This window comes from Oncorhynchus keta, unplaced genomic scaffold, assembly GCF_023373465.1.
Source record: "Oncorhynchus keta strain PuntledgeMale-10-30-2019 unplaced genomic scaffold, Oket_V2 Un_contig_398_pilon_pilon, whole genome shotgun sequence".
NCBI classification, from domain to species: Eukaryota; Metazoa; Chordata; class Actinopteri; order Salmoniformes; family Salmonidae; genus Oncorhynchus; species Oncorhynchus keta.
In genome coordinates, this window is record NW_026287545.1 from 158,735 (window position 1) to 180,000 (window position 21,266).

General features: G+C 39.4%; 2 protein-coding genes across 8 annotated transcripts in view; both read right to left on the minus strand.

Moving 5' to 3' along the window:
* The window catches only part of LOC127924401 (NACHT, LRR and PYD domains-containing protein 12-like), a 37,522-nt gene that overhangs the window by 5,855 nt on the left and 10,401 nt on the right, over positions 1-21,266 (minus strand). Inside the window, 7 exon segments of the mRNA XM_052509145.1 lie at positions 4,270-4,443; positions 8,346-8,519; positions 13,293-13,466; positions 13,721-15,491; positions 15,847-16,075; positions 16,205-16,289; positions 16,695-16,812. Of these exon segments, the coding sequence (XP_052365105.1) occupies positions 4,270-4,443; positions 8,346-8,519; positions 13,293-13,466; positions 13,721-15,491; positions 15,847-16,075; positions 16,205-16,289; positions 16,695-16,744 (2,657 nt within the window). The 5' untranslated portion in view covers positions 16,745-16,812.
* LOC127924402 (uncharacterized) lies at positions 5,452-13,281 on the minus strand. 7 transcript variants are annotated; one of them, XM_052509148.1, is made up of 9 exons: positions 12,748-13,281; positions 12,478-12,702; positions 11,851-11,985; positions 11,313-11,492; positions 11,000-11,044; positions 10,417-10,684; positions 10,283-10,326; positions 7,236-7,280; positions 5,452-5,531 (listed from the first exon to the last, which is right to left on the minus strand). In XM_052509148.1, exons 1-6 carry the CDS (start codon positions 12,867-12,869, stop codon positions 10,432-10,434), a joined length of 960 nt encoding a protein of 319 aa, XP_052365108.1. In that variant the 5' UTR covers positions 12,870-13,281; the 3' UTR covers positions 5,452-5,531; positions 7,236-7,280; positions 10,283-10,326; positions 10,417-10,431. The 7 variants fall into 7 exon arrangements, with proteins under 7 accessions (XP_052365108.1, XP_052365109.1, XP_052365112.1 ...); XM_052509149.1 differs by having other exon boundaries at positions 10,059-10,326; XM_052509152.1 differs by having other exon boundaries at positions 10,283-10,684; positions 11,358-11,492.

Sequence of the window (21,266 nt, forward strand, 5' to 3'; positions counted from 1 at the left end):
GACTTCAATTTCCATCAATTCCCATTATTAAAGTGGCTGGAATTGAGTCAGTGTGTTGGCAGCAGCAATTCAATGTTAGGGGTGGTTGTTTAACAGTCTGATGGCCTTGAGATAGAAGCTGTTTCTCAGTCTCTTGGTCCCAGCTTTGATGCACCTGTACTGACCTCACCTTTTGGATGATAGCGGGGTGAACAGGAGGTGTCTTGGTTGGTTGTTGTCCTTGATGATCTTTATGGCCTTCCTGTGACATCGGGTGGTGTAGGTGTCCTGGAGGGCAGGTAGTTTGCCCCTGGTGATGCGTTGTGCAGACCTCACTACCCTCTGGAGAGCCTTATGGTTGTGGGCGGAGCAGTTGCCGTACCAGGCGGTGATACAGCCCGACAGGATGCTCTCGTGCTTTTGGTGACCAGCCAAATTTCTTCAGCCTCCTGAGGTTGAAGAGGCGCTGCTGCGCTGCTGCGCCTTCTTCACGACGCTGTCTATGTGGGTGGACCAATTCAGTGTGTCCGTGATGTGTACGCCGAGGAACTTAAAACGTACTACCCTCTCCACTACTGTCCCATCGATCTGGATAGGGGTGCTCCCTCTGCTGTTTCCTGAAGTCCACGATCATCTCCTTTGTTTTGTTGACGTTGAGTGTGAGGTAATTGAGTTGGAGGCGTGCATGGCCACGCAGTCGTGGGTGAACAGGGAGTAGAGGAGAGGGCTCAGAACGCACCCTTGTGGGGCTCCAGTGTTGAGGATCAGCGGGGTGGAGATGTTGTTGCCTACCCTCACCACCTGGGGGCGGCCCGTCAGGAAGTCCAGTACCCAGTCGCACAGGCTGGGGTCGGGACCCAGGGTCTCAAGCTTGATGACGAGCTTGGAGGGCACCATGGTGTTAAATGCTGAGCTGTAGTCGATGAACAGCATTCTCACATAAGTATTCCTCTTGTACAGATAGGTTAGGACAGTGTGCAGTGTGGTTGTGATTGCGTCGTCTGTGGACCTATTTGGGCGGTAAGAAAATTGGAGTGGGTCTAGGGTGTCAGGTAGGGTGGAGGTGATATGGTCCTTGACTAGTCTCTCAAAGCACTTCATGATGACGGAAGTGAGTGCTACGGGACGGTAGTTGTTTAGCTCAGTTACCTTAGCTTTCTTGGGAACAGGGACAATGGTGGCCCTCTTAAAGCATGTGGGAACAGCAGACTGGGATAAGGTTTGATTGAATATGTCCGTAAACACACCAGCCAGCTGGTCTGCGCATGCTCTGAGGACGCGGCTGGGGATGCCGCCTGGGCCTGAATTCTTGCGAGGGTTAACACGTTTAAATGTTTTACTCACGTTGGCTGCAGTGAAGGAGGGTCCGCAGGTTTTGGTTGCGGGCCGTGTCAGTGGCACTGTATTGTCCTCAAAGCGGGCAAAAAATATTTTAGTCTGTCTGGGAGCAAGACATCCTGGTCCTTGACGGGGCTGGTTTTCTTTTGTAGTTCGTGATTGACTGTAGATCCTGCCACATACCTCTTGTGTCTGAGTCGTTGAATCGCGACTCTACTTTGTCTCTATACTGACGCTTAGCGTGTTTGATTGCCTTGCGGAGGGAATAGCTACACTGTTTGTATTCGGACATGTTACCAGACACCTTGCCCTGATTAAAAGCAGTGGTTCGTGCTTTCAGTTTCACACGAATGCTGCCATCAATCCACGGTTTCTGGTTTGGGAATGTTTTAATCGTTGCTATGGGAACGACATCTTCAACGCACGTTCTAATGAACTCGCTCACCGAATCAGTGTATTCGTCAATGTTGTTGTTGGAAGCAATGCGGAACATATCCCAATCCACGAGATCAAAGCAGTCTTGAAGCGTGGATTCAGCTTGGTCGGACCAGTGTTGAACAGACCTGAGTGCGGGAGCTACTTGTTTTAGTTTCTGTCTGTAGGCAGGGATCAACAAAATGGAGTCGTGGTCAGCTTTTCCAAAAGGAGGACGGGGAGGGCCTTATATGAGTCGCGGAAGTTAGAATATTAATGATCCAGGTTTTTACCAGCCCTGGTTGTGCAATCGATATGCTGATACAATTTAGGGAGTCTTGTTTTCAGATTAGCCTTGTTAAAATCCCCAGCTAAATGACTGCAGCCTCAGGATATGTGTAATCCAGTTTGCAAAGAGTCAAATAAAGTTTGTTCAGGGCCATCGATGTGTCTGCTTGGGGGGAAATATATGCGGCTGTGATTATAATCGAAGAGAAATCCCTTGGTAGATAATGCGGTCGACATTTGATTGTGAGGAATTCTAAGTCAGGTGAACAGAAGGACTTGAGTTCCTGTATGTTGTTATAATCACACCACGTCTCCTTAACCATAAAGCATACCCCCCCGCCCCTCTTCTTACCAGAAAGATGCTTGTTTCTGTCGGAGCCATGAGTGAAGAAACCAGCTGGCTGAATCGACTCCGTTAGCGTCTCTCCAGTGAGCCATGTTACCGTGAAGCAAAGAACGTTACAGTCTCTGATGTCCCTCTGGAATGCTACCCTTGCACGGATTTCATCAACCTTGTTGTCAACAGACTGGACATTGGCGAGAAGAATGCTAGGGAGTGGTGCGCTATGTGCCCGTCTCCGGAGCCTGACCAGAAGACCGCTTCGTTTGCCTCTTTACGACTTATTTGGGTCGCCGGCTGGGATCCGATCCGTTGTCCTGGGTGGAAGGCAAAACACAGGATCCGCTTCGGGAGAGTCATATTCCTGGTCGTAATGATAGTGAGTTGACGTTGCTCTTATATTCAGTAGTTCCTCCCGACTGTATGTAATGAAACATAAGATTAAATGGGGTACCAATGTAAGAAATAATACATAAAAAAAAAAATACTGCATAGTTTCCAAGGAACGCGAAGCGTGGCGGACATCTCTGTCGGCACCGGAAGTTAGTGAGTAGAGAGAGAAATGTATAGGAATATGTGAGTAGACTGACAAGACAAGTTTAAAAAGCAGTATCAGTCAAAAGACAGACAGTGCGGTCCACACCATATCTATTTTGACAGTGGAGCTAACATTTTAAATGTGGCTCTATACTCCAACAGTTTGGATTTCAGATCAAATGTTTTATATGAGGTGACAGTTTATAATGTCACCTTTTATTTCAGGGTATTTTAATACATATCTGTTTCACCATTTAGAAATGAAAGCACTTTATGTATCTAGTCCCCCTATTTGAAGAAGTAAGTTATAAGTATTCTGACCAATTCACTTATAGTGTATTAAATTAGTCAAAAGTTTAGTATTTGGTCCCAACCTTGTTTATAGCATTTTTAGTATGTTTTGGGTTATGTTTTAGTAACTGAATGGTGGATGATGACAGGACTCATTTTACTTCTAAGTGAGTAGATAACATGTTTCTAAAGAATCTGTAGCTAGTCCCCCAATTTGAAGACATCATAAGCATTCTGACCAATTCACTCATAGTGTATAAAAGTTGTCAAAAGATGAGTATTTGGTCAGATATTCCTTGAATGCAGTGACTACATCAAGCTTGTTACTCAAACTCGTTGATTGCATTTGCAGTTTGTTTTGGTTGAGTTTTCTGTTATGTTTTGACCAATAGTACCTGTAAAATGGTGGATGATGACTGGGGTCATTTTCTTTCTAAGCGAGTAAATAACATGTTACTAAACACAAATCCTGGTGATGCATTAATACAAATCATGAATGAATCATTCATTATAATGAGTGAAGAAGTTACAGAGGCTGCAACAAAACATGCTAACCTCTCACCATTACCAATAACAGAGGCTACAACAAAACATGCTAACCTCTCACCATTACCAATAACAGAGGCTACAACAAAACATGCTAACCTCTCACCATTACCAATAACAGAGGCTACAACAAAACATGCTAACCTCTCACCATTACCAATAACAGAGGCTACAACAAAACATGCTAACCTCTCACCATTACCAATAACAGAGGCTACAACAAAACATGCTAACCTCTCACCATTACCAATAACAGAGGCTACAACAAAACATGCTAACCTCTCAACATTACCAATAACAGAGGCTACAACAAAACATGCTAACCTCACCATTACCATGATGTGTGTACCTCTGTATGTACTGTCACCTAATATGAAACATTCTATCTCAAATCCAAAATACTGGACCATAGCAGCACATTTAAAACTGTAAGCTTCACTGTCCAAACACATATGGTGTGGACTATGTGTGTCTGGTAAACACATGTGTATCTGGTGAACAGTTATCACTTGTTGACCAACTACAGGAATACTGACCTCAGAGTCTCCAGTTTACAGTGGGGATTCCCCAGTCCAGCAGAGAGCAGCTTCACTCCTGAATCCTTCAGGTCATTGTTACTCAGATCCAGCTCTCTCAGGTGTGAGGGATTTGACCTCAGAGCTGAGACCAGAGAAGCACAGCCTTCCTCTGTGACTCCACAGCCTGACAGCCTGCAAAGAGTCAAATCAGATTAAAATCACACTGCTATTCTTTGGTGGTGAAAATAGTGGCAGTATATTTTTCCAACATATTCAGATATATCAGTGTCCTGAAACCTGCCATATCTATTCATAAACTAATGAATGTGTCATTATTATATATGATCATAATATTACTTGTAGAGTGAAACATTTATATCCCAAATATTATAGTAGACTGACCAGACCAGTTTAAAAAGCAGTATCAGTCAGAAGACAGACAGTGAGGAATCAGATTTAGATTGTATTGAGTATACAGTCCACACCATATCTATTTAGACAGTGAGGTATCAGATTTAGATTGTATTGAGTATACAGTCCACACCATATCTATTTAGACAGTGAGGAATCAGATTTAGATTGTATTGAGTATACAGTCCACACCATATCTATTTAGACAGTGAGGAATCAGATTTAGATTGTATTGAGTATACAGTCCACACCATATCTATTTAGACAGTGAGGTATCAGATTTAGATTGTATTGAGTATACAGTCCACACCATATCTATTTAGACAGTGAGGTATCAGATTTAGATTGTATTGAGTATACAGTCCACACCATATCTATTTTGACAGTGAAGCTAACAGTTTGAATGTGGCTCTATTCTCCAACATTTTGGATTTCAGATCAAATGTTTCATATGAGGTGACAGTTTATAATGTCACCTTTTATTTGAGGATATTTTAATACATATCTGTTTCACCATTTAGAAAAATTAAAGCACTTTATATATCTAGTCCCCCATTTGAATAAGTCATAACTATTCTGACCAATTCACTTATAGTGTATTAAAGTAGTCAAAAGTTTAGTATTTGGTCCCAAACTTGTTTATAGCATTTTTAGTATGTTTTGGGTTTTGTTTGTTTTTTGTTTTAGTAACTGAATGGTGGATGATGACAGGACTCATTTTTCATCTAAGTGAGTATAACATGTTTCTAAAGACTACTAAATTAATCCTGATTATGTCTTGATAAGGAAAAATCATGAATGAATCAAGAATATATGCCAGAATAACAATGAGTGAGAAAATTACAGAGGCTACAACAAAACATGCTAACCTCTCACCATTACCAATAACAGAGACTACAACAAAACATGCTAACCTCTCACTATTACCAATAACAGAGGCTACAACAAAACATGCTAACCTCTCACCATTACCAATAACAGAGACTACAACAAAACATGCTAACCTCTCACTATTACCAATAACAGAGGCTACAACAAAACATAATAACCTCTCACCATTACCAATAACAGAGACTACAACAAAACACACTAACCTCTCACCATTACCAATAACAGAGGATACAACAAAACATGCTAACCTCTCAACATAACCAATAACAGAGGCTACAACAAAACATACTAACCTCTCACCATTACCAATACCAGAGGCTACAACAAAACATGCTAACCTCTCTCCATTACCAATAACAGAGGCTACAACAAAACATACTAACCTCTCACCATTACCAATAACAGAGGCTACAACAAAACATGCTAACCTCTCACCATTACAATAACAGAGGCTACAACAAAACATGCTAACCTCTCACCATTACCAATAACAGAGGCTACAACAAAACATGCTAACCTCTCACCATTACCAATAACAGAGACTACAACAAAACATACTAACCTCTCACCATTACCAATAACAGAGGCTACAACAAAACATGCTAACCTCTCACCATTACCAATAACAGAGGCTACAACAAAACATACTAACCTCTCACCATTACAATAACAGAGGCTACAACAAAACCTACTAACCTCTCACCATTACCAATAACAGAGGCTACAACAAAACATGCTAACCTCTCACCATTACCAATAACAGAGGCTACAACAAAACATACTAACCTCTCACCATTACATTTAACAGACTACAACAAAACATGCTAACCTCTCATCATTACCAATAACAGAGGCTACAACAAAACATGCTAACCTCTCGCCATTACCAATAACAGAGGCTACAACAAAACATACTAACCTCTCACCATTACCAATAATAGAGGCTGCAACAAAACATGCTAACCTCTCACCATTACCAATAACAGAGGCTACAACAAAACATGCTAGCCTCTCACCATTACCAATAACAGAGGCTACAACAAAACATGCTAGCCTCTCACCATTACCAATAACAGAGGCTACAACAAAACATGCTAACCTCTCACCATTACCAATAACAGAAGCTACATCAAAACATGCTAATCTCTCATCATTACCAAGAACAGAGGCTACAGCAAAACATACTAACCTCTCACCATTACCAATAACAGAAGCTACATCAAAACATGCTAATCTCTCATCATTACCAATAACAGAGGATACAACAAAACATACTAACCTCTCACCATTACCAATAACAGAGGCTACAACAAAACATGCTAACCTCTCACCATTACCAATAACAGAGACTACAACAAAACATGCTAACCTCTCACCATTACCAATAACAGAGGCTACAGCAAAACATACTAACCTCGCACCATTACCAATAACAGAGGCTACAACAAACATGCTAACCTCTCGCCATTACCAATAACAGAGGCTACAACAAACATGCTAACCTCTCGCCATTACCAATAACAGAGGCTACAACAAAACATACTAACCTCTCACCATTACCAATAACAGAGGCTACAACAAAACATACTAACCTCTCACCATTACCAATAACAGAGACTACAACAAAACATACTAACCACTCACCATTACCAATAACAGAGGCTACAACAAAACATGCTAACCTCTCACCATTACCAATAACAGAGGATACAACAAAACATGCTAACCTCTCACCATTACCAATAACAGAGGATACAACAAAACATACTAACCTCTCACCATTACCAATAACAGAGGCTACAACAAAACATACTAACCTCTCACCATTACCAATAACAGAGGCTACAACAAAACATGCTAACCTCTCACCATTACCAATAACAGAGGCTACAACAAAACATACTAACCTCTCACCATTACATTTAACAGACTACAACAAAACATGCTAACCTCTCATCATTACCAATAACAGAGGCTACAACAAAACATGCTAACCTCTCGCCATTACCAATAACAGAGGCTACAACAAAACATACTAACCTCTCACCATTACCAATAATAGAGGCTGCAACAAAACATGCTAACCTCTCACCATTACCAATAACAGAGGCTACAACAAAACATGCTAGCCTCTCACCATTACCAATAACAGAGGCTACAACAAAACATGCTAGCCTCTCACCATTACCAATAACAGAGGCTACAACAAAACATGCTAACCTCTCACCATTACCAATAACAGAAGCTACATCAAAACATGCTAATCTCTCATCATTACCAAGAACAGAGGCTACAGCAAAACATACTAACCTCTCACCATTACCAATAACAGAGGCTACAACAAAACATGCTAACCTCTCACCATTACCAATAACAGAGGCTACAACAAAACATGCTAACCTCTCACCATTACCAATAACAGAGGCTACAACAAAACATGCTAACCTCTCACCATTACCAATAACAGAGGCTACAACAAAACATGCTAACCTCTCACCATTACCAATAACAGAGGCTACAACAAAACATGCTAACCTCTCAACATTACCAATAACAGAGGCTACAACAAAACATGCTAACCTCACCATTACCATGATGTGTGTACCTCTGTATGTACTGTCACCTAATATGAAACATTCTATCTCAAATCCAAAATACTGGACCATAGCAGCACATTTAAAACTGTAAGCTTCACTGTCCAAACACATATGGTGTGGACTATGTGTGTCTGGTAAACACATGTGTATCTGGTGAACAGTTATCACTTGTTGACCAACTACAGGAATACTGACCTCAGAGTCTCCAGTTTACAGTGGGGATTCCCCAGTCCAGCAGAGAGCAGCTTCACTCCTGAATCCTTCAGGTCATTGTTACTCAGATCCAGCTCTCTCAGGTGTGAGGGATTTGACCTCAGAGCTGAGACCAGAGAAGCACAGCCTTCCTCTGTGACTCCACAGCCTGACAGCCTGCAAAGAGTCAAATCAGATTAAAATCACACTGCTATTCTTTGGTGGTGAAAATAGTGGCAGTATATTTTTCCAACATATTCAGATATATCAGTGTCCTGAAACCTGCCATATCTATTCATAAACTAATGAATGTGTCATTATTATATATGATCATAATATTACTTGTAGAGTGAAACATTTATATCCCAAATATTATAGTAGACTGACCAGACCAGTTTAAAAGCAGTATCAGTCAGAAGACAGACAGTGAGGAATCAGATTTAGATTGTATTGAGTATACAGTCCACACCATATCTATTTAGACAGTGAGGTATCAGATTTAGATTGTATTGAGTATACAGTCCACACCATATCTATTTAGACAGTGAGGAATCAGATTTAGATTGTATTGAGTATACAGTCCACACCATATCTATTTAGACAGTGAGGAATCAGATTTAGATTGTATTGAGTATACAGTCCACACCATATCTATTTAGACAGTGAGGTATCAGATTTAGATTGTATTGAGTATACAGTCCACACCATATCTATTTAGACAGTGAGGTATCAGATTTAGATTGTATTGAGTATACAGTCCACACCATATCTATTTTGACAGTGAAGCTAACAGTTTGAATGTGGCTCTATTCTCCAACATTTTGGATTTCAGATCAAATGTTTCATATGAGGTGACAGTTTATAATGTCACCTTTTATTTGAGGATATTTTAATACATATCTGTTTCACCATTTAGAAAAATTAAAGCACTTTATATATCTAGTCCCCCATTTGAATAAGTCATAACTATTCTGACCAATTCACTTATAGTGTATTAAAGTAGTCAAAAGTTTAGTATTTGGTCCCAAACTTGTTTATAGCATTTTTAGTATGTTTTGGGTTTTGTTTGTTTTTTGTTTTAGTAACTGAATGGTGGATGATGACAGGACTCATTTTTCATCTAAGTGAGTAGATAACATGTTTCTAAAGACTACTAAATTAATCCTGATTATGTCTTGATAAGGAAAAATCATGAATGAATCAAGAATATATGCCAGAATAACAATGAGTGAGAAAATTACAGAGGCTACAACAAAACATGCTAACCTCTCACCATTACCAATAACAGAGACTACAACAAAACATGCTAACCTCTCACTATTACCAATAACAGAGGCTACAACAAAACATGCTAACCTCTCACCATTACCAATAACAGAGACTACAACAAAACATGCTAACCTCTCACTATTACCAATAACAGAGGCTACAACAAAACATAATAACCTCTCACCATTACCAATAACAGAGACTACAACAAAACACACTAACCTCTCACCATTACCAATAACAGAGGATACAACAAAACATGCTAACCTCTCAACATAACCAATAACAGAGGCTACAACAAAACATACTAACCTCTCACCATTACCAATACCAGAGGCTACAACAAAACATGCTAACCTCTCTCCATTACCAATAACAGAGGCTACAACAAAACATACTAACCTCTCACCATTACCAATAACAGAGGCTACAACAAAACATGCTAACCTCTCACCATTACAATAACAGAGGCTACAACAAAACATGCTAACCTCTCACCATTACCAATAACAGAGGCTACAACAAAACATGCTAACCTCTCACCATTACCAATAACAGAGACTACAACAAAACATACTAACCTCTCACCATTACCAATAACAGAGGCTACAACAAAACATGCTAACCTCTCACCATTACCAATAACAGAGGCTACAACAAAACATACTAACCTCTCACCATTACAATAACAGAGGCTACAACAAAACCTACTAACCTCTCACCATTACCAATAACAGAGGCTACAACAAAACATGCTAACCTCTCACCATTACCAATAACAGAGGCTACAACAAAACATACTAACCTCTCACCATTACATTTAACAGACTACAACAAAACATGCTAACCTCTCATCATTACCAATAACAGAGGCTACAACAAAACATGCTAACCTCTCGCCATTACCAATAACAGAGGCTACAACAAAACATACTAACCTCTCACCATTACCAATAATAGAGGCTGCAACAAAACATGCTAACCTCTCACCATTACCAATAACAGAGGCTACAACAAAACATGCTAGCCTCTCACCATTACCAATAACAGAGGCTACAACAAAACATGCTAGCCTCTCACCATTACCAATAACAGAGGCTACAACAAAACATGCTAACCTCTCACCATTACCAATAACAGAAGCTACATCAAAACATGCTAATCTCTCATCATTACCAAGAACAGAGGCTACAGCAAAACATACTAACCTCTCACCATTACCAATAACAGAAGCTACATCAAAACATGCTAATCTCTCATCATTACCAATAACAGAGGATACAACAAAACATACTAACCTCTCACCATTACCAATAACAGAGGCTACAACAAAACATGCTAACCTCTCACCATTACCAATAACAGAGACTACAACAAAACATGCTAACCTCTCACCATTACCAATAACAGAGGCTACAGCAAAACATACTAACCTCGCACCATTACCAATAACAGAGGCTACAACAAACATGCTAACCTCTCGCCATTACCAATAACAGAGGCTACAACAAACATGCTAACCTCTCGCCATTACCAATAACAGAGGCTACAAAAAAACATACTAACCTCTCACCATTACCAATAACAGAGGCTACAACAAAACATACTAACCTCTCACCATTACCAATAACAGAGACTACAACAAAACATACTAACCACTCACCATTACCAATAACAGAGGCTACAACAAAACATGCTAACCTCTCACCATTACCAATAACAGAGGATACAACAAAACATGCTAACCTCTCACCATTACCAATAACAGAGGATACAACAAAACATACTAACCTCTCACCATTACCAATAACAGAGGCTACAACAAAACATACTAACCTCTCACCATTACCAATAACAGAGGCTACAACAAAACATGCTAACCTCTCACCATTACCAATAACAGAGGCTACAACAAAACATACTAACCTCTCACCATTACATTTAACAGACTACAACAAAACATGCTAACCTCTCATCATTACCAATAACAGAGGCTACAACAAAACATGCTAACCTCTCGCCATTACCAATAACAGAGGCTACAACAAAACATACTAACCTCTCACCATTACCAATAATAGAGGCTGCAACAAAACATGCTAACCTCTCACCATTACCAATAACAGAGGCTACAACAAAACATGCTAGCCTCTCACCATTACCAATAACAGAGGCTACAACAAAACATGCTAGCCTCTCACCATTACCAATAACAGAGGCTACAACAAAACATGCTAACCTCTCACCATTACCAATAACAGAAGCTACATCAAAACATGCTAATCTCTCATCATTACCAAGAACAGAGGCTACAGCAAAACATACTAACCTCTCACCATTACCAATAACAGAAGCTACATCAAAACATGCTAATCTCTCATCATTACCAATAACAGAGGATACAACAAAACATACTAACCTCTCACCATTACCAATAACAGAGGCTACAACAAAACATGCTAACCTCTCACCATTACCAATAACAGAGACTACAACAAAACATGCTAACCTCTCACCATTACCAATAACAGAGGCTACAGCAAAACATACTAACCTCGCACCATTACCAATAACAGAGGCTACAACAAAACATGCTAACCTCTCACCATTACCAATAACAGAGGCTACAACAAACATGCTAACCTCTCGCCATTACCAATAACAGAGGCTACAACAAAACATACTAACCTCTCACCATTACCAATAACAGAGGCTACAACAAAACATACTAACCTCTCACCATTACCAATAACAGAGACTACAACAAAACATACTAACCACTCACCATTACCAATAACAGAGGCTACAACAAAACATGCTAACCTCTCACCATTACCTAACAGAGGATACAACAAAACATGCTAACCTCTCACCATTACCAATAACAGAGGATACAACAAAACATACTAACCTCTCACCATTACCAATAACAGAGGCTACAACAAAACATACTAACCTCTCACCATTACCAATAACAGAGGCTACAACAAAACATGCTAACCTCTCACCATTACCAATAACAGAGGCTACAACAAAACATACTAACCTCTCACCATTACCAATAACAGAGGCTACAACAAAACATACTAACCTCTCACCATTACCAATAACAGAGGCTACAACAAAACATGCTAACCTCTCACCATTACCAATAACAGAGGCTACAACAAAACATACTAACCTCTCACCATTACCAATAACAAGGGAGGTTACCATTTTTTCTGATCTTAATGCCTCTATAACTTTGGTGTTCGTCATTATTCACGATTTATTATTCATTATTATTCATAATCATAGTAGCATCCACATGAATGTAGAATTGTTCAGAAACATCTTCTATTCTTACTGACAATACAAGTGAAGTGACTCCAAAATGACAGGACATTATTCACCATTCAGTTTCTATTAGGAAAAACATCTAAAACACAACCAAGACAAACTGCAAATTAATTCAACAAGTTAGTGGAATCACAAGCTGGATGTAATCACGGAAAATTGGACGAAACTCTAAACTTTGATGAAATGTATTTGTCCAAATAATTAAGACTGCTTCAAATGGGAAAACTAGATACATAAAGGTGACATTCTGTACTTTCACCTAATATGACACTTTCAGTTGTCACTTGTCACCTAATATGAAACAACAGTCGTCACTTGTTGACCAACTACAGGAATACTGACCTCAGAGTCTCCAGTTTACAGTGGGGATCCTCCAGTCCAGCAGAGAGCAGCTTCACTCCTGAATCCTTCAGGTCATTGTTACTCAGATCCAGCTCTCTCAGGTGTGAGGGATTTGACCTCAGCGCCGAGACCAGAGAAGCACAGCCTTCCTCTGTGACTCCACAGCCTGACAGCCTGCAAAGAGATCATCATGACTTCACAAACACACAATTTAACACCAGTAGTGTAGAAGGACAATGGATGCATTTGGTTTATTCTCTCAAACAACATAGAACTGTATGGTCATACTGTTATACTAATGTGAAAATCAATGCATTGATTCAATATGTTTTTCAATATAATATTATCCACATATTATATTACACATTTTCCTCAGCTTAATATTTCTTCCTGATGATTAGTTCTTAAATGTCATTTTATTTACTCACAGAACATCTCTGGAGGCTTTGACCACTGGCAGCAGCCTCAGAAGACCTTCCTCTGATCTGGAGTATTTCTTCAGGTCAAACACATCCAGCTCCTTTTCTGAAGTCAGCAACACAAAGACCAGAGCTGACCACTGTGCAGGTGACAGTTTAGCTTCTGAGAGACTTCCTGATCTTAGGTATCTTTGGATCTCCTTCATTAGAGAATGGTCATTCAGTTCATTCAGACAGTGGAACAGATTGATGCTCCTCTCTGGAGAGGGATTCTCCCTGATCTTCTCCTTGATGTACTTGACTGTTTCTTCATGGCTCTGTGAGCTGCTTCTTGTCTTTGTCAGTAGACCTCGTAAGTGCTTCTGATTGGACTCCAGTGAGAGGCCCAGAAGGAAGCGGAGGAAAAGGTCCAGGTTTCCTGCCTCACTTCGTAAGGCTTTATCCACAGCACTCTTGTAGAAAGTAACTTCAGACTCGTCTTTTGTTTGCAGTTTGTCCATTAGATTCTCATTGTTGTTGATGAATGAGAGGAACACATATACAGCAGCCAGAAACTCCTGAATGCTCAGATGAACAAAGCAGTACACCTTGTCCTGGTACAGCCCACATTCCTCTTTAAAGAGCTGTGTGCACAATCCTGAGTACACTGAGGCTTCATTGACATCAATGCCAGCCTCTTTCAGGTCTTCTTCATAGAAAATCAGATTGCCCTTCATAAGCTGTTGAAAAGCCAGTTTTCCCAGTGACAGAATGCTCTCTTTATTCCAGTGTGGATCTGTCTCTTCTTTCCCAAGATACTTTTCATTCTTCTGTTTGGTATGAAACACCACAAGGTGTGTGTACATCTCAGTCAGAGTCTTGGGCATCTCTTCTCTCTTATGTTTCAGCATGTGTTCAAGGACTGTTGCAGAAATCCAACAGAAGACTGGAATGTGGCACATGATGTGGAGGCTCCTTGATGTCTTTATGTGTGAGATGATTCTAATGGCCAGATCCTCATCACTGAATCTCTTCCTGAAGTATTCCTCCTTCTGTGGGTCATTGAACCCTCGTACCTCTGTCACCTGGTCAACACACCCTGAAGGGATCTTATTGGCTGCTGCAGGTCGGGTAGTTATCCAGAGGAGAGCAGAGGGAAGCAGATTTCCCTTGATGAGATTTGTCAGCATAACATCCACTGAGGTTGACTCTGTGACGTCCCAACAGATCTTGTTCTTCTGGAAGTCTAGGGGCAGTCGGCACTCATCCAGACCATCAAATATGAACAGAACTTTGTACTTGTCGTAGTTGGAGATTCCTGATTGTTTAGTTTCCATTGAGAAGTGATTGAGAAGTTCAATGAAAGTGTGTTTGTCCCCTTTCATCAAATTCAGCTCCCGAAAAGGGAATGAAAATACAAATTGGACATCCTGATTTGCTTTTCCTTCAGCCCAGTCCAGAATGAACTTCTGCACAGAGACTGTTTTTCCAATGCCAGCAACTCCCTTTGTCAGCACAGTTCTGATAAGTTTGTCTTGTCCAGTTAAGGGTTTGAAGATGTCGTTACATTTGATTGCAGTCTCTGGTCTTGCTTGTTTCCTGGTTGTTGTCTCAATCTGTCTCAGCTCATGTTCATTATTGACCTCTCCTGTTCCACCCTCTGTGATGTAGAGCTCTGTGTAGATCTTATTGAGAAGTGTTGGGTTTCCTTGTTTAGCGATCCCCTCAAATACACATTGAAACTTCTTCTTTAGATTAGATTTGAGTTCACGTTGGCAAATCACAGCAGGATCATCTGAATCTAGAAATAACACAGAGGATATTAATATTATTTATGTTTTAATGTCTACAGTATTGTAGGACTGTTATAAAGTTGTACATTATAATAATTTATTCTCTCAGCTCACTGTATAAATGTTTTAATATTTTCATAATGCATTACAGACTGGTGTCACTGATTAAAATATTATTGGTATTATAGATGGTCTCTCTCTCTCTCTCTAAATGAATCACCACAACACATCCCTGCTGCTACTTGATGAGGTCACTATGTTTTGTGTTAAGGCTGCTACAATATCATTGAGTTACATAGCTACTTTAGCTACAGCTTTTAAATGTTATAAAACACCATTCAACATGAGACAGACAGATCTTACATTTCTCCAGTGTGTCAGCAAGCTCATTCTGGTTCATTTTCCTCAGGATGTGCAGTGTGATCTTCAGAGCCCCCTCTCTGGCACTGCTCTCCTGCTTCTCATCTTCAGCATCCACCACTTCCTTATCCTGCTTCTGACTCTCAAAGCCTTCTGGGAGTTCTGGACTAAGAATCCTTTTGAACATCTTCAGCTCGTTCTTCACAAATGTTATAATATTCTGTTCAAGCAACTGAAATAAATAAAGTAAATAAGTTAAGCAAGATAATAAATGCTTTCTCATTAACACATTAATGGATGATTGACAGATCAGCTTTACTTGAGGTAAACAAAAACAAATGTACATAACAGGACCACATACACTGAATATGGAGGCCAGGTCTGTTTGATGAATCTGGGAAGACTGACCACTGAGAATCTCTGACTCTGATCTCTCCTGTTGGTTTCTATGGAGAAAACATGAGATTACATCTCCTCATCCAGGGAGTACACACACACACACACACACACACACACACACACACACACACACACACACACACACACACACACACACACACACACACACACACACACACACACACACACACACACACACACACACACACACACACACACACACACACACACACACACACACACACACACACACACACACAGACACACACACACACACACACACAGAGAGGGAATGTTGTGTTTGTTTAATATTGTTTTAGGACTATGAAAATGGACAAAATGATGAGCCTATGGATTATGAAAACAACAACAATAAATGGGAAAATGGGAGGAGAAATGACTAGAGACAGTGTTGTTTAACTCACTGACCAGGACCCATGAGTTCTTCTTACCTTTGTTCAGTAGAAAAGTCTCCCTCTCTAAACTCTATAGGTTGACTCATAGACCTGGTCACTCTTCATGGACACACAGCTGGGAACAGGGGAGGCTGGTCTCTCCTGCTTGATTGGTCTTCAACACAACAGAGACAAACATTACATCTCTCATCTACTCTGAGCTCAGATGGGGAAACATAAGAAGAGTTTCATTCCAAAAAGCTATATATTCATTTTCAGAAATGTATGTAGATGAGCTTTTAATTGTTTAAAGAAGTTGTTTAAAACAGAATTGCCCTTCAATTTGCTGTTGTTTCTTAAAGAAATTATGAAAGAGATTGGTGTGTTTTTTCACTATCTAATCATGGCATGGGGTTGTTCAATGACAGACATGCATTTGTTTAAAATGTATCACTGGAAGGTTTCATTTCAGAGAGACAAGGTATTTGCTAAATGCTATACATCTGCCAGAGAAATCACTAGTACTGCTAGGTATTACACAGTAATAATATATAATAATATATATTTAATTTAATTTTTATTTTACTAGGCAAGTAAGTTAAGAACACATTCTTATTTTCAATGACGGCCTAGGAACAGTGGGTTAACTGCCTGTTCAGGGGCAGAATGGCAGATTTGTACCTTGTCAGCTCGGGGATTCAAACTTGCAACCTTTTGGTTATTAGTCCAACACTCTAACCACTAGGCTACCCTGCCTCTATAAATGCCTCACTCTCGGAGAAATCAGTAGTACTGCACGGTTTTACACAGTAATAATATATATCTGCCTCACTCTCAGATAAATCAGTAGAACTGCTAGGTTTTACACAGTTATAATATATATCTGCCTCACTCTCAGAGAAATCAGTAGTACTGCTAGGTTTTACACAGTAATAATATATATCTGACTCACTCTCAGAGAAATCAGTAGTACTGCTAGGTTTTACACAGTAATAATATATATCTGCCTCACTCTCAGAGAAATCAGTAGTACTGATACAGTGGTTATTATTTACTCCTATAGTGTTGACCCTCTATAACCACAGTGATTATTATTTACTCCTATAGTGCTGACCTGTTGACCCTCTATAACCACAGTGATTATTTTTTACTCCTATAGTGTTGACCCTCTATAACCATAGTGATTATTATTTACTCCTATGGTGCTGACCTGTTGACCCTCTATAATCATATATATATCTGTGTCACGCCTTGGTCATTGTATCTTGTGTTTTTGTTATATGTTTGGGTAGGCCAGGGTGTGACATGGGTTATATGTTGTTTTTCGTATTAGGGTGTTTAGTATTTGAGGATCAGCGGTACTGATTAGGGTGTTGTAATAATATTATCTGCCTGAGGCGATTCTCAATCAGAGAAATCAGTGATTCTGTTGTCTCTTTGGGAACAGTAATTTAGGTAGCCTGAGTCTCACTTTGTGATTTCAGTGGGTGATTGTTCCTGTCTTTATATAGTTTCACTCAGATGAAATCAGTGTACTGCTAGTTTTACACAGTTTGTTGTTTTCTGCCTTTCAGTTATTTCATGTAGTACATTTCATTTTAAAGTAATAATAAATATCTGCTGCATTCTCAGAGTCCGACTCTCTTTTTAACAGTAATAATTATATCTGCCTCACTCTCAGTGAAATCAGTAGTACTACTAGGTTTTACACAGTAATAATATATATCTGTCTCACTCTCAGTGAAATCAGTAGTACTGCTAGGTTTTACACAGTAATAATATATATCTGCCTCACTCTCAGAGAAATCAGTAGTACTGCTAGGTTTTACACAGTAATAATATATATCTGCCTCACTCTCAGAGAAATCAGTAGTACTGCTAGGTTTTACACAGTAATATATATATCTGCCTCACTCTCAGAGAAATCAGTAGTACTGCTAGGTTTTATACAGTCAAATGTGACCGACGGGCTCGATTTGGCCTTACGTTGCAAAATTTGAAACTGTGTTTTTCACATAAGATATAAGCAGAGACTCTGAGCTGGAAAATGGTACATCAGACACTACAGTTGAGGAACAATAGGAAAGTTATTCTGCTTTGAAAGATGGTCATCTTGTAACCTCACTTTTGAGAAAATGTCGTTTGAATGTTTTGGTATCTACTGGAGAACTCTTCTCTGTCTACAGGGCTGTTACTTTGGCAGATAATGTAAATATATTTATTTTTATATAATTAACTACATGTATGATATTTTTGGTTAATTTCAATTAATTTCATTGTTTGTTAAGCTATAAATGGTTATTTTATGGTCGTAAGTGGTCAAATGAACTACAAAATGTTATATCTTGCAATTATTAGTAATTACTACTTTTGTAAGGAATGACACATTATTCAGTACTACTGCAGTTGCTACATAATTCCAATAGATGGAAGCATAAGACCCCTAATGACATTTCAGAAGATTAGTTTAGTTTTCTCCCTGGATACATCACCACTCCCCTCACAGGAAAACTCCTATGTGCTTCTTTCTGTCCCTTTCCACACTGCTAACGCAAGAGGAAGGACTGAAAAAGCATTTAACAGATTACTGTGAATTAATATAATGATGATTCATGTTTATTATTACCTGTTTTTATGCTCATGTTTTGAAATTACACTTCATTAATATAATGATTATCAATAAGCCTGAACATTAATTCAGTCACCTCTGGTCTAGAACAACATATTTTCCAGGTACATTCACTGTAAAATTCATTAACCAGCATCGACCCACTCTTCTCTCTCTAGTCGTCAACTCTGCCCCACTATAGAGCTGGTGTTGTCGCTCTGCCTTCTCTAGGACATGTTGAGGTTAATTTACTAACTAATAGGGTGCATGATGTAATTCATTGACGGGCTGGAAGACGCACTCTGTCTTTTCTATTCTGAGGTTGTTTACTCACAATATCAGATATTAAGATGATTTTTATAATGAATGTATACGAAGGTTGAGGTACTGACAGGTGATCATTTACACGGGGTTCAATATCTGCTATAGTCACTATTTTTTTTCTCTCCCAAAAGCAACACAGCTCTAATATGAGATATACAGCTAACTAAAGTCATGAGACCATTTTAGAAAATCATGGGACATATAGTCTGTGGTTGCTGCTATTTTAACTATTATAATTATAACTGATGCTTCATGGTCCATCATATTGCTGCTTGTAGTCTATAACTGATGCTTCATGGTCCATCATATTGCTGCTTGTAGACTATAACTGATGCTTCATGATCCATCATATTGCTGCTTGTAGACTATAACTGATGCTTCATGGTCCATCATATTGCTGCTTGTAGACTATAACTGATGCTTCATGGTCCATCATATTGCTGCTTGTAGACTATAACTGATGCTTCATGGTCCATCATATTGCTGCTTGTAGACTATAACTGATGCTTCATGGTCCATCATATTGCTGCTTGTAGACTATAACTGATGCTTCATGGTCCATCATATTGCTGCTTGTAGACTATAACTGATGCTTCATGGTCCATCATATTGCTGCTTGTAGCCTATAACTGATGCTTCATGGTCCATCATATTGCTGCTTGTAGACTATAACTGATGCTTCATGGTCCATCATATTGCTGCTTGTAGACTATAACTGATGCTTCATGGTCCATCATATTGCTGCTTGTAGACTATAACTGATGCTTCATGGTCCATCATATTGCTGCTTGTAGACTATAACTGATGCTTCATGGTCTTCCATATTGCTGCTTGTAGACTATAACTGATGCTTCATGGTCCATCATATTGCTGCTTGTAGACTATAACTGATGCTTCATGGTCCATCATATTGCTGCTTGTAGTCTATAACTGATGCTTCATGGTCCATCATATTGCTGCTTGTAGACTATAACTGATGCTTCATGGTCCATCATATTGCTGCTTGTAGACTATAACTGATGCTTCATGGTCCATCATATAACTGATGCTTCATGGTCCATCATATTGCTGCTTGTAGTCTATAACTGATGCATGGTCCATCATATTGCTGCTTGTAGACTATAACTGATGCATGGTCCATCATATTGCTGCTTGTAGACTATAACTGATGCTTCATGGTCCATCATATTGCTGCTTGTAGTCTATAACTGACTGCTGCTTGTAGACTATAACTGATGCTTCATGGTCCATCATATTGCTTGTAGTCTATAACTGATGTAGACTATAACTGATGCTTCATGGTCCATCATATTGCTGCTTGTAGTCTATAACTGATGCTTCATGGTCCATCATATTGCTGCTTGTAGTCTATAACTGATGCTTCATGGTCATATTGCTGCTTGTAGTCTATAACTGATGCTTCATGGTCCATCATATTGCTGCTTGTAGTCTATAACTGATGCTTATATTGCTATAACTGATGCTTCATGGTCCATCATATTGCTGCTTGTAGACTATAACTGATGCTTCATGGTCTATAACTGATGCTTCATATTGCTGCTTGTAGACTATAACTGATGCTTCATGGTCCATCATATTGCTGCTTGTAGTCTATAACTGATGCTTCATGGTATTGCTGCTTGTACTATAACTGATGCTTCATGGTCCATCATATTGCTGCTTGTAGACTATAACTG

What these genes read in the sequence shown, in the direction of transcription:
- LOC127924402 (XM_052509148.1), bottom strand. Translation starts at nt 12,869, where the DNA reads ATGACGAACACCAAAGTTATAGAGGCATTAAGATCAGAAAAAATGGTA. An exon ending in GTTATTGGTAATGGTGAGAG is followed by an intron (nt 11,986 to 12,477) that starts GTTAGCATGTTT and finishes TAATGATGAGAG; the next exon opens with ATTAGCATGTTTTGATGTAG. An exon ending in GTTATTGGTAATGGTGAGAG is followed by an intron (nt 11,045 to 11,312) that starts GTTAGCATGTTT and finishes TAATGGTGCGAG; the next exon opens with GTTAGTATGTTTTGCTGTAG.